A 19,931-nucleotide genomic window follows, 5' to 3' on the forward strand; every position below is an offset into this window, starting at 1 on the left:
AGCTCAGAGGCAACAAGCACCCCAAAGAAGGTCCTGGAGATGACCACGGCATTGAGGGGTCCCGCAGTTACCAAAGCGAGCTCCCAATGGGTCCGCTTGGTTCCACCAGCAGCCGGATCGTCCCAGTGGTTGAGCCGTGGTCACTGGGCTCTAACGCACTCCAGCAGCAAGCTGCCTTGTCATTCCTCTCTCAGGAGTGGAAAATTTCCCAAAATTCAATCAAAGAAACAAAAGGATTAATTCTGAATTATTTTGAACTATTGGATCTATTTGGTGTATTGACTGGAGAACGAAAAGGGAGTCTTCTCTGGAAATGTTTGCTGCCCTGCAAGGGAACAAGCTGTTTGAAGAAATCAAGGTAACAAAAAAAGCCTGCCATCGCAAATAAGGGGATAGGGTAGTCAAATTGAGAAGCTTAAGTGAATGAGCCTTAACGGGGGAAACCCCCATGACTATAACCACTACACTGCCTATAACCACTTCTATATTTTAAAGGCCAGTTTTTTATACTTCTTTATATTGATGTGAGAAGGAGGATATTAAGAAAATGGACTCTTATCCGAGTGATTATAATATACCTGAGTGTCTAAAGACAAACAGTACAGTGGTACCTCAGGTTACATATGCTTCAGGTTACAGACTCCGCTAACCCAGAAATATTACCTCAGGTTAAGAACTTTGCTTCAGGATGAGAACAGAAATTGTGCAGCAGCGGCGCAGAAGCAGCAGGAGGCCCCATTAGCTAAAGTGGTGCTTCAGGTTAAGAGCAGACCTCCAGAACGACTTAAGTACTTAACCTGAGGTACCACTGTAATTTTGAATGCACCAATATTGATTTTGGAACTGCAGGTGGCAATAAACTGAATGAAGATGGGCAAAGCATCAAGACCAGATGGACTTACCACAATTTCTTTTAAAAAGTTTCAGGATGTACTTATAGAACCACTTAAATACACCATGAATAGAATTTTGGTGACTGGCACGGTATGAGCTTCTTGTAAAGATGCATTTATTACTTTGGTCCCTAAACAAGATAGTGATCTAACAAAGACTAAGAATTATAGATCTATTTCTTTATTGAATTGTGACTATAAACTACTTGCCACAATTTTGGCTGATAGATTGAAAAGGACATTGACCAAGTCAGTCCACAGAGACCAGGCCAGTTTAATAACAAGCCGACAAGTGAAATATAAAATAAGAAATGTAATTAATTTGAGTACCTGGAAGGAATGAAAAAAATTGATCTTTCTAGACATGGAGAAAGCCTTTGATAATATTTCCTGGTCATTTATGATCAAGGTTTTAGAAAAGATGGAGACAGGTAATTCATTTCTAGCAGGTATTAAAATAATTTATGCTATTCAGTCTGCAGATATATTAGTAAATAATATTCTCTCAGAAAAATGTAAAATAAGAAAAGGAACTAGACAAGGTTGTCCCCTATCTCCGTTGTTATTTATCTTGAGGTTAGAAATATTGCTTCAGAATATAAGGAGAAATAGGAAAATTAGAGGTTTTGAAGTGGGACGAAGGGTCTATAAATTAAGGGCATTTGCTGATGATGTGGTGTTAACATTGGAACAACCATTGGAGAGTGTTCCCAAAGCTCTAGAAGAAATTAAAAGGCTTGGGGAAGTGGCAGGTTTTAAAATAAATTCAGACAAAACCAAAATGTTGGTAAAAAAAATGTTTTTAAAAAAAGTTTTAGAAAGGTTGTCTGGTTTAAAAATGTTCTGTTAGACCCAAAATGGAAAGTGAGCGAGGTCCCTTGTAAAGAGGACTGGCTCTAGAATATGATGCTAGAATATGCAGAACTTACAGGCTTAACATGCAGAATAAGAGAGCAAGAAGAACATATATTTAAAGAAGACTGGAAAATATTGACTATATGGAAAACAATTGTACACAGCTGAAAATGCTGGCAGTATTAAGATAAATTCAACAGAGAAAACAATATTTGATTAATGTAGAAGTGGAAAATTGATTTGAATGGTTAAGGAAATTATGCAGGAAAGTACGATATGTAATATGAACTATGAAAGGAGAAGAAGGGAAGTCATTGGATATTTTAAAGTTTGTAAAATGTTTATTTTGAAATATAGAAAATTGAAAACTCAATAAAAAATATTTTTTTAAAATACTGGGTATTCAACTAAGTTTGACTCGGAGTAGACCCACCTAAATGAAACATAATTTAGACATGTTCCAAAATTTAAATAGTTCTACTATGAGAAAACAGTTGAATATCACCCACTACTTCATTTACTTTTGCTAACAATAATCTATCAAGCAGGCTGAAGTTAACTGAGGGTCTTTGTCTGAAAATGCTCAGGCATTTGTGAGAGGCATCAGTTTCAACATGTCCTCAGCCTTTACTTATTCCCTTTACATCTCTTAAGTCTAGATTCCTAGAATCTAGATCACCTGTTCACCAGATGCATACGTCAGGCCTTTCTAGATATGGCTGCAGAGCTACAGAACACCTTGCCTATTTGAACCTAAAATGGTTTTCTGTACATTTTCCACTATGTTCATTAGCAGCCCATGACTTCTGAGTTTGAAATTTCAGGCTGTCCAAACATTAACAATACAGTATTGTGTGCTTAAATGGTTATTCCAAGATAATATATGCCGCACACATTCTGGATATCAAATGTTGAAATAAATGTTTACATAGAATCAGATAAAACAACATACTAAGGCCATAAAGCTAAAAGCTGGTTGCCTAAAACATCCAATACATACCTGCCAGCACATGTAGAACATTTGTTACATATAAACAAATTGGAGGCAGAATTCATACATGAATATGCTTTTCTTACATATAGAGTAAAAAAAAATATTACTACTTATTTTTTTAAAGCATCTATGTGCTACTGAAGAGAAAGAGCTTTTCAATAAAAACTATCAATTGAGCACATCTCAAGATCATTTTAAGCCTACACAGCAGCTTAAATATGTTATAAAAGTTAATATTTTACTTTTCTCCAGTTCCAGAAAAACACGAAGTCCCAGGTTTCAAAGCCACATTTTTTGGTTATAGTATCATCATAAAAGCACCCAACATTACAGGGATTGACTATGAACATATTTCAGCTTTTAAATACAAATGAGCAACAGCAAGATTGCAACTGAAGATAAGTAAGGAGTTTGTTGAATAGTCAATTCATACCAAAGGGATTCACAGAAAATGTTAAAAATACAAAGCTTCATTTACATTCTCTTGTGCAATGGTAATAAATACACAGTTGAAAGTGCAAGTCAGAATATGGTTGTGTTACTGATTGCTAAATTAAGCTGCATGCATGCATTAAGTAGAAAGAACTATGTAGAAAGAAATGCTTCCAAATTTGTGCTAGTGCAGGAGAGAAATAATATTGCACTAGGTAAAGTTGTAACGGGTGCAAGCAACAAATACTGTACTAACTAAAACCAAGGGAGTTTTACGTGTTGATTAAATACACTGTAGGGTCATGCAACTATCCATACGACTTACATAAGTTTCATTCTCTGCATTTAGCTGCAATTCATCTTCTATCAGATCACCAATTTCAGTGAAGAGAAGAGACTCTGTAGGATGTAAATCAACATGAAGGGGAGAGAACATTAAGGAATGCAAATCAAAACTGAGCAGGTACTGATAGTCAGTTTTCATGTTACCCAGAATTGAGAAACCACTAATTCTCTATCCTGCAAGTACTGCAGCGGGTACACATGACTCAAGTGTTTACTATGATTAATTTACTGCTTCCAAAATTTTGGATTATTTTTTTATAAAAGATATACACTTGTCCAGGTAGGAACTGTTTACAAAGCAGGCAAAATATACAGGACAGAATAACTGTGTTGCAATTTACAGAGGATTATTCTTCAAGCAGTACTCTTTGGGTCAAGTTAAGAGAGAATAAGTGATCTATGACTGACTGGAAACAACAGAATTCAGTGATCAGCATGGAGAGAGAAGGATGAACACCTTTCTTTCCTACATGCCATTTATCAATTTAATTTCACTCCAAAGCTCTCATTTACCATGGGATGATAGGAGACATATAGACGCAAGAACGAACACTTCAGTGCCAATATGTTTTAAAAGAGACCTGAGGAGGCTTAAACAGATTGTCAGAATCAACAAGAGAATGTTCATGTACGAAGTTTACTTCAAATAGATTCCACTGATTTTTTAGAAACATTTAATTGCAAGTAAAGATGTTCAGGATTGCAGTCTTAATTCCACCCCCCACTCCAAAAGCTAGTATATTGACTATGTAAACCAAAGAAAGATGCCTTGCGGGCCTTAAGTAGCATATTCTCCCTCAGAACCCCCTTCTAATACCTGCTTAAGTGTGTATGTGTGTCTGTTGGGGGGATTATGAGGCAATTTATATGAAAGAATATAGGTAAAGGTAAAGGGACGCCTGACCATTAGGTCCAGTTGTGGGGTTGCGGCGCTCATCTCACTTTACTGGCTGAGGGAGCCGGCGTACAATTTCCGGGTCATGTGGCCAGCATAGAATCATAGAATCATAGAGTTGGAAGAGACCACAAGGGCCATCGAGTCCAACCCCCTGCCAAGCAGGAAACACCATCAGAGCACTCCTGACATATGGTTGTCAAGCCTCTGCTTAAAGACCTCCAAAGTAGGAGACTCCACCACACTCCTTGGCAGCAAATTCCACTGTCGAACAGCTCTTACTGTCAGGAAGTTCTTCCTAATGTTTAGGTGGAATCTTCTTTCTTGTAGTTTGGATCCATTGCTCCGTGTCCGCTTCTCCGGAGCAGCAGAAAACAACCTTTCTCCCTCCTCTATGTGACATCCTTTTATATATTTGAACATGGCTATCATATCACCCCTTAACCTCCTCTTCTCCAGGCTAAACATGCCCAGCTCCCTTAGCGTTCCTCATAAGGCATCGTTTCCAGGCCTTTGACCATTTTGGTTGCCCTCCTCTGGACACGTTCCAGTTTGTCAGTGTCCTTCTTGAATTGTGGTGCCCAGAACTGGACACAGTACTCCGGGTGAGGTCTGACCAGAGCAGAATACAGTGGCACTATTACTTCCCTTGATCTAGATGCTATACTCCTACTGATGCAGCCCAGAATTGCATTGGCTTTTTTAGCTGCCGTGTCACACTGTTGGCTCATGTCAAGTTTGTGGTCAACCAAGACTCCTAGATCCTTTTCACATGTACTGCTCTCAAGCCAGGTGTCACCCATCTCGTATTTGTGCCTCTCATTTTTTTTGCCCAAGTGCAATACTTTACATTTCTCCCTGTTAAAAATCATCTTGTTTGTTTTTGCCCAGTTCTCTAATCTGTCAAGGTCGTTTTGAAGTGTGATCCTGTCCTCTGGGGTGTTAGCCACCCCTCCCAGTTTGGTGTCATCTGCAAATTTGATCAGGATGCCCTTGAGTCCATCATCCAAGTCGTTGATAAAGATGTTGAATAAGACCGGGCCCAAGACAGAACCCTGTGGCACCCCACTAGTCACTCTTCTCCAGGATGAAGAGGAACCATTGATGAGCACCCTTTGGGTTCGGTCAGTCAGCCAGTTACAAATCCACTGAGTGGTAGCATAGTCAAGACCGCATTTTACCAGCTTCTTTACAAGAATATCATGGGGCACCTTGTCGAATGCCTTGCTGAAATCAAGGTAGGCTACATCCACTGCGTTGCCTTCATCTACCAGGCTTGTAATTCTGTCAAAAAACGAGATCAGGTTAGTCTGACATGACTTACTTTTCAGAAATCCATGCTGACTATTGGTGATCACAGCATTCCTTTCTAGGTGCTCACAGACTGTTTGCTTAATGATCTGCTCCAGAATCTTCCCTGCTATTGATGTCAGACTGACTGGGCGGTAATTTTTGGGTCCTCTCTTTTCCCCTTTTTGAAAATAGGGACAACATTTGCCCTCCTCCAGTCTGCCGGAACTTCGCCTGTTCTCCAGGAATTCTCAAAGATGACTGCCAGTGGTTCTGAGATCACATCTGCCAGTTCTTTTAATACTCTTGGATGCAGTTCATCTGGCCCTGGAGACTTGAATACATCTAAACTAGCCAAATATTCTTGTACTATCTCCTTAGTTATTCTGGGCTGTGTTTCCTTTGCTGAATCATTTGCTCCAAATTCTTCAGGTCGGGCATTGTTTTCTTTATCGGAGAAGACTGAGGCAAAGAAGGCATTGAGTAGTTCAGCCCTTTCTGTGTCCCCTGTTTGCATTTCACCATCTTCTCCTCTGAGTGACCCCACTGTTTCTTTGTTCTTCCTTTTGCTACGAACATACCCATAAAAGCCTTTTTTGTTGCTTTTAACCTCTCTAGCAAGCCTGAGTTCATTCTGTGCTTTAGCTTTTCTGACTTTGTGTCTACACGTGCTGGCTATTTGTTTGAATTCCTCTTTGGTGGTTTCCCCCCTTATCCATTTTTTGTACACATCCTTTTTTAATCTTAATTCAGTTAAAAGTTCTTTAGATAGCCACCCTGGCTTCTTTAGGCACCTTCCATGTTTCCGTCTCATTGGTATTGCCTGACGTTGTGCTTTTAGTATCTCCCTCTTAACAAACTCCCAGCCATCATGAACTCCCTTTCCTTTTAGTATTGTTGTCCATGGGATCTCACCCAGCACTTCCCTAAGTTTTATGAAGTCGGCTTTCTTAAAGTCAAGAAATTGAGTCCTAGTATGCTTGGCTGCTCCTTTCCGCTGTATAGTAAACTTCAGAAGAGCATGATCACTCGCGCCTAATGATCCTTCCACTTCTACCCCACTAACCAGGTCATCAACATTGGTTAGGACCAGATCTAAAATGGCTGTTCCTCTTGTTGCTTCTCCCACTTTCTGGACAATGAAGTTGTCTGCAAGGCCAGTGAGGAATCTGTTTGACCTTATGCTCTTGGCTGAGTTTGACGTCCAACAAATATCCGGGTAATTGAAGTCCCCCATTACTACTATCTCCCTTCCTTTTGCATGCTTGGCCATCTGTTCCAGGAAGGCATCATCTATGTCCTCCGTTTGGCTTGGGGATCTATAGTAAACTCCCACAATGAGGTCTCTGTTATTCTTCTCTCCCTTAATTTTGACCCAAATGCTCTCACTTTGGCTTTGAGGATCTAAATCTTGGATCTCTTCACAGGTATACACATCCCTGACATATAACGCCACTCCTCCTCCTTTCTTGTCTGGTCTGTTTCTCTGAAATAGATTGTATCCCCCCATTATTACATTCCAATCGTGGGACTTATCCCACCAGGTTTCAGTGATGCCTATTATGTCATATTTAGTTTGCTGTACCAAGAGCTCAAGCTCATCTTGTTTATTTCCCATGCTTTGCGCATTAGTGTACAGACATTGAAGTCCATTAATCATTCCCCCGTGTCTCTTATTTAAGGATTTTTTCCTCCCACCACTAGGTCCGTGTGCTGTTTTCTCCATTTGGTCTATGACATTTGGATGATCATCTTCATTAATTGATAGGCTCCTACCTTCAGGAGCACTGTCTCCCTCCCCCACATTAGTCAGTTTAAAGCCCTCCTGACGAGGTTTCTGAGATTTTTGGCAAAAACATTTCTCCCAACCGTTGTGAGGTGCAGCCCATCACTTGCCAGAAGTCCATCTTCAAGAAACTGCAGTCCGTGATCTAAGAATCCAAACCGTTCCTGTTTACACCATTTGCGAAGCCAGCTGTTCACTTCCACTATTTCCCCCTCTCTCCCTGGGCCACGTCGTTCAACTGGGAGGACAGATGAGATGACAATTTGTGCATTTAGTTGCTTCAATTTCCTGCCGAGAGCCTCGTAGTCTCTTTTGATCTTCTGGAGGCTATTGCTTGCAGTGTCATTGGTTCCCACATGAACCAAGAGGAAGGGGTATTTGTCAGTGGGTTTTATGATTCCTTGCAGTCGTTCAGTTACATCTTGGATCTTAGCCCCGGGGAGACAGCACACTTCCCGAGACATCTTGTCAGGCCCACAGATCACTGCTTCTGTTCCCCTCAGTAGGGAATCCCCTATCACCACTACACGCCTCCTCTTGGGTTTGGTCGGGGTTCTTCCGTGAGCTGTCCGTTCCAAGGTCGCCTGCACATTCCCTGAGGACTGACTTTGCTGCTCGTCTTCATATACCTGATCGACTGTAATGAGGGAGAGATCCTCAAATGGAGTCTGCTCTTCGTCTTCCATGCTAGGGGAGAGGACCTCAAAGCGATTGTGTATTTCTAAGCAATCAGAGTGAACCCTGGGCCTCCTACTTCTTTGAGTCACGTTTCTCCATATATCTGGCTCCTGTGTTGGTGAACTAGACTCCTTCTCAGGGGAGTCCCCTGTCTCCTCCTTGGTGGAGACGGTGTGCTCTGTTGCTTCCAAGAAGAGCTCCAGCTCTCTAATTCTTTGGAGCGTAGCTACACGTTCCTCCAGTTGCTGGACTTTGTCTTTTAAGAGAGCAATCAACATGCATTTGCTGCAGGTAAAGCTGCCTGCAACCTTTGGCAAGATGGCAAACATTGCGCAGGAATCGCAGGCGACTGCAGCTGTTCCCTCCCCTTCCATCTTGAGATCGTGTCGTTGGGGTTGGCTACAGAGGTCCTCCATCATAAAAAGCTTGAAGACAGGACAAATAACTTCCCCCCCCCCACAAAAAAACACCTAGATCTCCCCCCACAAACGTTTGAGACTAGCTCCCCTAAATCTAAAAGATGGATTGCCGCTGCCCTGCAAACTCATGACTAAGCCGCTTCTGGCGAACCAGAGCAGCGCACGGAAATGCCATTTACCTTCCCACCGGAGTGGTACCTATTTATCTACTTACACTTTGACATGCATTCGAACTGCTAGGCTGGCTGGAGCAGGGACCGAGCAACAGGAGCGCACCCCGTTGCGGGGATTCGAACCGCCGACCTTCTGATCAGCAAGTCCTAGGCTCTGTGGTTTAACTCACAGTGCCACGCGTGTCCATGAAAGCACTAATGTAAGAACATAAGAATAGCCAACGGCCTATCTAGTACTCACAATGGCCAACCAGATATCTGCCTGTGGGAAAGCAGTGAGCAGGATCCATGCACAAGAGCACTCCCCATTCCCATAGTTCCCAGCAACTGGTATTCAGAAGAAATTGTGGAGGCAGACCACAGCCATCCTGGTTAGTAGCCACTGCCAGCCCTCTCCTCCAATCCTTTTTCCAAGGTATCCAAGTGGGATGGAGTTCCACAGGTTTAACTAGGCACTTCCTTTTTTTTTAATGTGCTTTTTATTAGTTTTCTTACTTAACAAACACACACAAGAAATTAACAAAAATGATAAAATAATAATAACAACAAAAACATACATACACCCATAAATCCATGCGTTCTTACAAAAGAACTTATGGCACCAAGTTCTTAATTCCATATTCCTTATCTTCCCCAATAGACTTCCGTTTTCCTCAAACCGGGTCTGTCTTATCTGTTTAATAAACTGCTTCTTTAATCATTTAGCCATTTCTTCTGTTATCTGAATACTGTACTTATAATCCATTTTGTGGTTTGCGAAAATAATCAAAGCATGTCCACTGTTGAGGGCACTGTTTTCTGAAATATTCTTTATAAATTTCCCACTCCTTTTTGAACTTTTGGTTTGGCTGTCTCCTAATTGTGACTGTCATTTTTGCCAGTTCAATGTATTCAAATAATTTATCCTGCCATTTCTCTTTTGTTGGTACTAATTCTCTTTTCCAATTTCTGGCAATTAATATTCAAACTAGGCACGTCCTTTCCTCGGTCCTGAATCTTTCAACGCAACTCGAATGTCAGCCGCTGCCCTGGAAGAGGGGATGCCTCCGTCCCTGGGCGAAGGGCGGCAGAGGCATTTAATAAGCAAAGCAAGAAGAATAAAGGACTGTGAGGCGAGGGCTCAGGGAAACCGGGCTTGTGCCAGCCAGTCCCTCTTAACGGGCACCTGGGGCGAACCACCAAAGGGTGCCCCCCCCCACCCCGCCAGAGGGGAAGTCCACAGCAGGAGCCGAGCGAGGAGGAAGCGGACATTTGCCAAGAGGCTGCCCGGGGGGAGGCGGCCCTTGACGGGGGCTGGGTCTGCCCCCCCCAGGGTCCCCCCCCCCCGAGGGTAGGCTGGCCCTGCTCCCGCCCGGGCCTAAGCTGCTCCTCACAGGATTGGGGCGGAGGGAGACATTGTACGTCAGGATGGACAGACAGAAAGAGAATTAACCGGCAAGCCGAGCTTGGGGGTGAGGAGAGAGACAGGCCGGGCCCCGTCCCCGCGGCCCTTACCCCACTCGCCGCCGCCCGGCTCCCCCGGCTCCCACCCGGCCACGGCCGCCGCCATCTCGCTTCGCCGGCCGCTTCCGGGATTGCAGGCAGAGCTCGTGGGATTCCAGTCACACACGTGTACTTCCTGTCAGCGAGGCGCCCCGCCTCCGACGCCGAGGCCCGGCCGCCCCAGCCCGAAGGCGGAGGGAAGGAAGGAGGGCCGCCTCAGAGCGGAGTCCGCCGAAGCCTTCCAGGCGCTGCCTCGGGCGGCCTTTCCGGCCTGCGAACCGGTTCGCCATCAGCACGTTGAATAAAGAGCAGAGCAGTTCTCCCCCTCGAAGCAGGGCCTGGGCATAAAATCCTCCTCCTCCCCCGTCGTGCCCCAACCTTCCTTAGGCCGCCCACCTCTTTCCTGGGAGGTCTTCCAGCCGAGCTTGGGTGGCCCCGTCAGGGATGCTTCACTTTGGAGGAAGCAACCCTCAAGGCCCCTTCACATTTTACCTTCCTGGGCACCGGAGCCCTCAGCCCACTGTATAGGATTCTGCAGTTTCTGCTGTGCCAAATAGGTTCTTCCTGGTCTTCTTTAGGTCTTCTATTTATTTAATTATTTTCTTTTCCAACATGGTTTAAGCTGTTTATTAGCAGAACACACTGGGCAGAAACTGAAACTGGGATGAGGCAGTCTAAGAGTGAAGTCCTCCTGTCCTCCATAATACTGGACAGATTACTACAGAGTGTGGAGAGGGGTTATTTTGAACTATGAAGTGAGAAACAGCAGCCGTAGTCGAGGCCAGAAGTGCTGAAAAGGGGGGGGGGTGTTTGCAAGGGGATCTTTTCGAGATCTTTTCTAAATAAATGGACTAAAACCGCTTAACCCACTGAAAGATAGATTTGAAAAGTGACTGTGAAGGGGAATAATTATTATTAAGCAAGATAGCTAAAGTAAGGGGGTCCTGTCCTCCATTGTGACACGTCCCCCTGCTGAGTGACTTGGCTGAGCACTTTGGGAAGAGCAACCATTTGAGGATAGCTAGTGAAGGAGAGAGGAGAAAAATGCTGCGAGAGAGATTTCAGAGACTCTCTTCATGTCAAGTGTAAGTAGGATTTCTCCTTCTTTCTGAAACGTAGGGGAGGTTTAGCTGCCAGGTGCCCCAAATCCAGCACAGAGATCTCTAGAACCCATTTCCTCATTGTTTCCTCTTCTCCCCTAGGTTCCGAAGTCTGAGGCGGCTCCGCAGGCTGCTGGTCTCCTGCTGCCGGTTGCCCAAGATACATCCCCTGGTCTGCCAGGCGGAGAAAGGAGATGAGTGGAAGGTAAACATCACGAAGGACGGAAAGGAGGAGAAGATTAAGATTTGATCGATTTTTGTGAGACCATGCGACTAGGGGATGGAGTCCACCGATAGCAACGTGGATGGTGAGTGTTGATCTTTCTTCCTCAGGAACAGAGAGGCCAGAGAAAATCTGGCAGTGGGACGGAGGGAGCAGAAAGATGGGTTATCAGCATAAGAATCAATTAAAATATTAAGAATCCTTTCTCTTCTTTTCTCTTCCAGGCAACGGCAGCAGTGAGACCAGCAGCTCGAGCGGAGCTCTTACCCCCCCTCCCATGCCCAGTTCCCCCCTCCCCACAATTCCAAGTAAATAAATAAAGAAATTTGAAAATAATTTTTGTATGGATTTAAATAAAGTTTGGAATACAAATGTACTAGTCTTTGATCATGTTTTTATCCCCAGGGGTTTTTTTTCCCAACAGTTGTGAGGATGGGCAAGAAAGTTACTTGCCCAAAAATGGAAAGAAGAAGAATACGTCCCAGCGAAAGAAGAATGGATGTAAAAACTTATGAAACATGCCATAATGGCGAAACTTACCGGGAAAATAAGAAAGCAGTATAACCAACTGTTTATAAAAGAATAGAAATGGTTTATTGGAGATTTACAAATAAACTGTAAACAGATAAAAACATTGTAATAACCTGCAGTTTTATAAGAGTTTACAGTGGTACCTCGGTGATACGGAACGGGGGGGGGGGGGCAATGTCTTCTTCACTACAATATATTTGCTCAATTTCTCTAGGACTCCATCACCCCTCCCCTGTCCTCCATAATCTCTCAAGTAATACTGTCAAAATCCTGTTACAATGTATCCACTCTGTTTCTGCTTTTGCTCTCTAGTACAGAGTGGCTTAGAAATCACTGAAATCTTCAAAAATTGATATAAAATCAGCCGTGGTTCTGATCTGCTCGTTCTCGGTGCCATTCAACTCAGTTCCCCTTGGACTCCATGATGCTATCCCCACTTCCATAATCCCCGAAGCGGCAGGTCACGTACACAGGAACTTCTTAATCCTGTCAGATAGTCTTGCAAAATCCTTCCTTCGGGCAATATTAGGTGGCAGACGATGCATATCTCTGACCCATTGTCTTGCCACCACCGGTACTCAATAAATGTGTATCTATGTATATTTCCCGCTCCGCATATCCCCCCTCCCTCATCCGAAAATGCTAATTAATGTAATCCCACCTTTTCATAATGTATTCATGACGTGTAAAGTATATTCATGATGTAACTTGTGAAACCCAACCTTCCCATAATGTATTCGTGACGTTTCATGCACTGTATTCTGGGATATGGAGGGAAATCTCAAAAGTTCATGTCACCCCTTTCTGGCTGTTCAATCCCGCCTTGAACCTGTTGCGCAATAAACTTGGACCTTCTGCAGTTTGCTCCTGTGTCCGGCTGAGCTCATTTTCTTCCGCAGGGACCCACGGACTTAGTCCGATGAGCTGGGTGGCAGAGTAACCCCGCACCCAGATTTTAGCCGTAACAGTTGGCTGCCCAACGTGGGGCTTGCGGTTCTCCCGAGCTGCTGACTGGGGGCCCCGAAATCTTCAGCCGGCTCCAGGCCATTTTGCCTGGGAAGATCCTTTTGGACCCCCAGCCATCTTCTGGGCGGTAATCAAAAGCCCTAGGAGTTCAGCCGGGGAGCAAAAGAGGGATCCAGCCGGCTTATTCATCGATCCCGGGATCATCATAGAAGACGCGTGAGTATAAGGAAAAAGGAAAATCCAGTGCACTGGTGGGAAGGGGGTGGAAGTCTCCTGGCAACTGAATTCTCTGCCCTCCTCTCTATCGCTCCTTCTTGCCTTTCTCTTGGTCCGGTTAGTGAGAGAGACCGGGGACCGCTGCTCAACCCGAAAGGGGGGTTCTGAGCTCTATCCCTTTTCCTTAAAATCTCCAGCCAGCCGCACCAATTGGGAGCCCGAAAGTAAGACGGAGAGACCCGACTTGAAAGATAGCCGACTCTCTGCAACGGGCATCCCAGTTGAAAGCAAGGGGTTGGAGCTCTCTTTCCGATCTTCCCGAGCGTCCTTTCTAGGGGGCAGGAAGTGGTCTTGCTTTCTATCCCAATCCCAGCCGCACCGGTCGAGCTACATACCACGTGTACTGTAAGCTCGCTTCCGAAAGCAAGGGGGATTTTCGACCCGAAATTCTATCCAGGGACCACCCGATCTGGCACTGCATGGCGCGGGCGTCCAGTAGGGCCCCTTTTCCTGAGATGTGACGATAGGTAGGAGGTTGCCAGGAGGGATAGCCCATGAGGAATTGGGCAGGACCGGCAGAGTGGAAAGAGACCCCAGGTTACAGGAAATAAGGAAATAAGGAAATAGGAAATGGAATGCAAGGAACCGGATAGCTAGAGCTCTCTAAAACCCACTAAGGAAGTTGCCAGGCAACTAGAAGCCCCTTCTCCTCTTTACTATACGTCCCTGTACTAAGCATACCAAACCCCTAGACATACCAATCCTAATCAACCCCTCTTTTTCCCCTTCTCTATCCCAGACACCCCCCCCCCAAAAAAAAGAAAAAAGCAAAAAAAGCAACAACAGCAACGCATGCATCTATAAAGGGGTACCCAGTCAACCAAGCGTTGTGAGCCCTACCAGTTTGATTAACTGGTGGTGTGTTTGAAGAGGCAAGGAGGCTCATAAAACCATGTGGGACCTTCCTACTAATTTCACTTAATGAAGCCAAAGGTAGTGGCCCAACTCCTTGCAATAACCAACTAAAGGATGAGAATATATATGTTTACATGTTGTCTGTTATGTGTGTTGTCTGTTAATACATATATGAGAAGATGTATGTTTACATGTTGTCTGTTATGTGTGTTGTCTGTTCCTTCTGTCTCTGGCAGACTGCCTTTCTTAAGTGTGCATAGTTTAAACTGCAAGCTTGCTTCAAAATTTAAATCTAAGGAAGCCATGCTGGATCTTAGCAGTCCTAAATAAGACAAAAAATTGAGAATGAAGTGTGCAAATGTTTACCCCACCTCTTGCTTTGCCCCAACTTTTGAGATTGTGAGTCTACAGTCTTATTTTGGAAGGTGCTGATAACCTAATGTTTCTGCTGCAAAAGCCTAGTTGAGCCAACTGCTCTCTCAAGCTAAAATGCAGTGTATGTACTTCATTAAGTATATGCCTATGAAAGTATGGTGTTCATTCAAAGAAAAATATTTGAATCCAGTTTTAACTTTGATTTGGTTGGACAGAAGAGTTATTGTAAGGCTCCTGATATCAGTCTCTATAAGACTTCATGGCCTCTTTTGTTAGAAAATGCCCCCCCTCCCCCTTGTTTCACTCTGCCTCTTTCAGTTGTTTCCCCCCTTCTTACTTCTGTGCCAGGTAAATTTACTCCCGAGTAAGCTTCCTTTAAAGGAAACTGCAAAGAGGGGAGGGGGGCAACACTCGTGTATTCCCTTAAAAAAAAAATCAAATCTAGGGCTGCTTTAACTGTGCTTTATAAGAGATCCTCTCCCTATCTTACGAAAACTGTTCACTTCAATCTTCCTTAAATATCATTTCAAACTCACTCAAACTATCTCAAGATCTGCAAAAAGGGTTCTGTGTAAAGTTATGTACTTTTATTTTCCTCTTCCTTAGTACATGATAGGAGCATAGATGTTTCCTTTCCCAGCTGTAAATCTGTACTTAAATGTGTATGCCTCTTTGGTAGTACAAATCTTGCTGCAAAATCTTGCTGTGAACCCTATATTTTGGAGGGTTGGACTAGATGACCCCAGGGTCCCCTTTCAACTCTCCCGATTTGTGGCTGTGTGGAAGGACATGTGTCTGCAAGCATTGGAGGGTACTTCTTAAATTCTGGTGACGTGATGGAGTTGAAATTCAACCTAGCTATGCTCTTTAGTTTTAAAAGGTGAGAGGTGAAGCCCAACTGGTAATATCAAGCATTTAAGTGATTACAGTGTTCATCATTTTGTCTATTATTTTAAAAAAAAAATCAAACTTAAAAGTCCATTAAAAGTTTAAGCACATAAAAATTCATATAATCAAGTAGAATTAGCCTTGACCATCCATCCTGTAAATAAAGGGCAGTAAAATTTGTCTGCAGATGGTAAGGCTGAGAATGTTAAAAATAAAAATAAAAAAAAATCATATGAATTCTAACTCTCTGGCCATTTTACTCATAAATAAGAGAGCGGTTGATTGTTCCGCGAATGACCAGATAAAATGACCAATAATGATAGTCCTTTCCTGTACATAAAGGAAGCACTCCTGTTGCTGGGGCTGAAATTGCTAGCTTTGGTGAATACTTAAATTGCTGAGTTTCTCTTTTTTGTTGTTTTAAAATCTAACCCTATTTTTAAAATCTACTCCTTACCTTTCCCTTCCTTATTCTAATTGAGCCAAAGGATGCAACATTTTCAATGGTATAAAAGGTTTGCTGAGACATGAACTCTGCACATGCACAGAGGCTAGATCAGCTTTAAAAAAAAAAAAAGAGAGAGCGAGAGAAAGGAGGGGGGAGAGAGAAGGTTTGGAGAGCGTGAAACCTATACAAATTTCCTTATGTAAAACTTGGAACCATTGAGCGAAATCATCCTTAATGTGTTTTGCTCCAGGGCTACTTAAGACAATAGAGTTAAGTACTGGACATGCCAAATTCTTTTCACAGGTAAATATCAAAGCACTCCCACTGTGAGTTCCTCTCTTGAGTAGTTTCCCCATGGGATTTAAATTTTATAACAGTTTTCTTGTGTGTGTGTGTATGTGTATATGCCTATGCATTTTAGGAACAGCATTTCCTGACAGACCTCTCACATGAAATAATTTTCCCTTTTAACAGAGTGTCCTTTCTGAGGGGATGCAAACAGTGATTTAAATACTCTATAAAAAGTAATTGCATTTGTTTTCCTTTTGTCTTACTTCCCTTAAAGCCAAACAGTCACTTTCTTTCTGTTCAGCAAAACAAGTCTGAATCCCTGCTATATTAGTTGATTTCCTTCTATCTCTTTGTGGCTTTGACATTATTTTTTAGGTTACAAATAATCTGTTTTCCTTTATTAAGTTCGTTTTATCAGTTCTTCCATTATATATATGAAATTAATCGAAGCACAACCAAACATTGTTTGTGGAATGGTATTTGTTTACCTTTTTGCCTGAGCATTTCTTAATTCTGTCATTTTGGCTAGTGCAAGGTACTTGCACAACTTTAAATTGCCATTCATTTTCTTGGTATTAACTCATTTCCCAGTATTCCACTATTAACATTACAGCTGATGTCACATCAAGAAACATTTTTATTTTCATTTGGGATGTTAGAATGCCAAAACAGATTACTTCAGGTTACTTATTAATTGTGTGTCTTAGCATTTATTTATTTTTGGTTCCTCATAGCTCATTTTGTGTGTTTGTGTTTTACTTTGGGGACATGTTCATCACATGTTGAAAGTCAGTCTCATGAAGTTCTTTTATTGGATAGCACATGGTGAATTTTAAGTTTTCCCCATTGCTTTCCCATTTTTTTTCAGTTCAGTAGTAATATGTGTGGTTTTGATAATATCTTTGTACTATTTAATAATAGTTATTTTCTGAATCTGATGTCTTTGTGTCAAGTCCATTTTCATCTAACTGGTAATCTAATTTTGCTTTCCTTTTATTTTTTAACCTTTGTATTTTTTACAGTTCTCTTTCTATACATGTGGAGTAATTTTTATTTTATAATATGAAAAGAACAACAACAACAAAAATTAAGTAAAGGAAAGCAAACAAACTTAGCAGACAATAACAGTAATTATGTGGAAAAGTGATAATGAATAAAATGTTTAATCCACTAAGATTGTTATTATTTGCAGCTTCCCATGGAAACTGGAGGACATCCTTTTTGCCTTTTGCCCCTTCCTTATCTGTGTTTTTAAGTCGCCCCAAAACCCTGCCCCTTACAGGATATCACTTCTACAGATGTGCAATGATGAAAAGCAGCAACAACCCCTCAACTCAGTTCTTCGCTATCACAAGACCTGCAACACCAGAGTTTTCAAAGTGGCCACAGCTATCTCTTTAAAATGATATAGACTGACGGGGGGGGGGGTTACAAAGGGGGGAGGAGTTGAATTGCAAGGACATTTTTTCACTTGAACCTCAAGCCTCTGCTCCAAGATTCAAAAGATACATACGTAAAAGATCACAATGGTGTCAAGATATGCAACAGATATTTAATTATTTTGTTTTGTATTATGTGTTATTATGTAAGAATGTTGAAATGTGTCTGACAGTGTGATTTCCACAAAGGGGGGCAATTTATTGTGTGTAACTGTTTTTATGTTTAATGTCTTATTCCTTACACACCAGTGGAGAATTCTCATGCATTTTATACTTTCTAATAGCTCACACTATTGTGTAGTCCAATGTTTAGATAACCACAATTCGTTGTCCCACCTGGCACTATGCCAACCTTCCCTACCCATTTTAAAAATGTGCTAAAACTTGCTTTACCAAGGAGAAGCTTCTAAGAAACATGAAGGTGGATATGCTTTGGTTTAGCAGGAATGATTCCTTATAGACTTAAATTGACTTATTTGGACAACTGCCCTTGTTAAGAATGGTTTTCTTTTAACAGATTGGTTTGAAGAGTTGAGAACCATGGGGCAAGATAAATTCAAATTGGACTCAGTTTGAATTGGGCACGTGTATCCAGGCTGCAATTAGCCTTTTGGTCCTTTAAGTGCAAGTGAGCAACCCCCATGCGTGCAAAACCACAGCCTATAATAAAATCCCATAGCTAAAGGCCAAGGCGAAGACATCTCCCTCAGAGATGCCCAAACCTGTGCCAGCTATGGTGAATGCCAGGCGACATGGTTAAATGAAAGCCCTGAGGGGATTCAACAGACAGGATGTGTTGCTGTAGCACTATGTCAGTGTGAGACCACAGAAGAGCTAGCTTGACACCTGAGAAATACACAAAAATGGCGAAGGACAAAACACCAACTGCATTTTTCAGTCAATTAGACCTTCCTGCTAGGTGTAAAGCATAAAACACTACTGAGAATGCCACAAGTAATTTAGCAACAAAATACAAGAGGTGTTCTTTATATAATACCCTATATGCAGCTACCTGCACTGATATACTTGCAAATGACCGTAAGAGGCATGGCTTGCAAGTCCCTTTCAGGTTTGCATAAAGCCACACATCCCATTCACCGAGATTTAGGGTGCGGAGAAAAGATTTGCAAGTTCTTACAGAACTTTAATGCAAATCTATCTCCGAATGGGGGACTGATACGGAACGGGGGGGGGGGGGCAATGTCTTCTTCACTACAATATATTTGCTCAATTTCTCTAGGACTCCATCACCCCTCCCCTGTCCTCCATAATCTCTCAAGTAATACTGTCAAAATCCTGTTACAATGTATCCACTCTGTTTCTGCTTTTGCTCTCTAGTACAGAGTGGCTTAGAAATCACTGAAATCTTCAAAAATTGATATAAAATCAGCCGTGGTTCTGATCTGCTCGTTCTCGGTGCCATTCAACTCAGTTCCCCTTGGACTCCATGATGCTATCCCCACTTCCATAATCCCCGAAGCGGCAGGTCACGTACACAGGAACTTCTTAATCCTGTCAGATAGTCTTGCAAAATCCTTCCTTCGGGCAATATTAGGTGGCAGACGATGCATATCTCTGACCCATTGTCTTGCCACCACCGGTACTCAATAAATGTGTATCTATGTATATTTCCCGCTCCGCATATCCCCCCTCCCTCATCCGAAAATGCTAATTAATGTAATCCCACCTTTTCATAATGTATTCATGACGTGTAAAGTATATTCATGATGTAACTTGTGAAACCCAACCTTCCCATAATGTATTCGTGACGTTTCATGCACTGTATTCTGGGATATGGAGGGAAATCTCAAAAGTTCATGTCACCCCTTTCTGGCTGTTCAATCCCGCCTTGAACCTGTTGCGCAATAAACTTGGACCTTCTGCAGTTTGCTCCTGTGTCCGGCTGAGCTCATTTTCTTCCGCAGGGACCCACGGACTTAGTCCGATGAGCTGGGTGACAGAGTAACCCCGCACCCAGATGAATACGTCCCAGCGAAAGAAGAATGGATGTAAAAACTTATGAAACATGCCATAATGGCGAAACTTACCGGGAAAATAAGAAAGCAGTATAACCAACTGTTTATAAAAGAATAGAAATGGTTTATTGGAGATTTACAAATAAACTGTAAACAGATAAAAACATTGTAATAACCTGCAGTTTTATAAGAGTTTACAGTGGTACCTCGGGTTACATACGCTTCAGGTTACATACGCTTCAGGTTACAGACCCCGCTAACCCAGAAATATTACCGCAAACTAAAGAGGAATTTGTGAAACTGAGCATGACTTAGCGGGCA

General features: G+C 42.6%; 1 protein-coding gene and 1 long non-coding RNA gene across 3 annotated transcripts in view; one reads left to right on the forward strand and one right to left on the reverse strand.

Moving 5' to 3' along the window:
- The window catches only part of ATF6 (activating transcription factor 6), an 88,954-nt gene extending 78,541 nt beyond the window's left edge, over positions 1 to 10,413 (reverse strand). Inside the window, exons 1-2 of one of the 2 annotated variants that reach the window (XM_082229080.1) lie at positions 10,255 to 10,413; positions 3,500 to 3,573 (exon numbers count right to left, since the gene is read on the reverse strand). In XM_082229080.1, coding sequence (XP_082085206.1) covers positions 3,500 to 3,573; positions 10,255 to 10,309 — 129 coding nt within the window. In that variant the 5' untranslated portion in view covers positions 10,310 to 10,413. The remainder of the gene's footprint in view (positions 1 to 3,499; positions 3,574 to 10,254) is intronic. The other variant, XM_082229079.1, reaches the window with a different exon arrangement.
- A 661-nt stretch (positions 10,414 to 11,074) lies between these two features.
- LOC309535736 lies at positions 11,075 to 11,938 on the forward strand. Its single transcript, XR_014221361.1, has 2 exons — positions 11,075 to 11,650; positions 11,790 to 11,938. It is a non-coding gene; the product is annotated as an uncharacterized lncRNA (long non-coding RNA).
- Positions 11,939 to 19,931: the final 7,993 nt, after the last annotated feature.

Source organism: Podarcis vaucheri (assembly GCF_965113315.1).
Source record: "Podarcis vaucheri genome assembly, chromosome: 6".
In the NCBI taxonomy this organism is placed as follows: Eukaryota; Metazoa; Chordata; class Lepidosauria; order Squamata; family Lacertidae; genus Podarcis; species Podarcis vaucheri.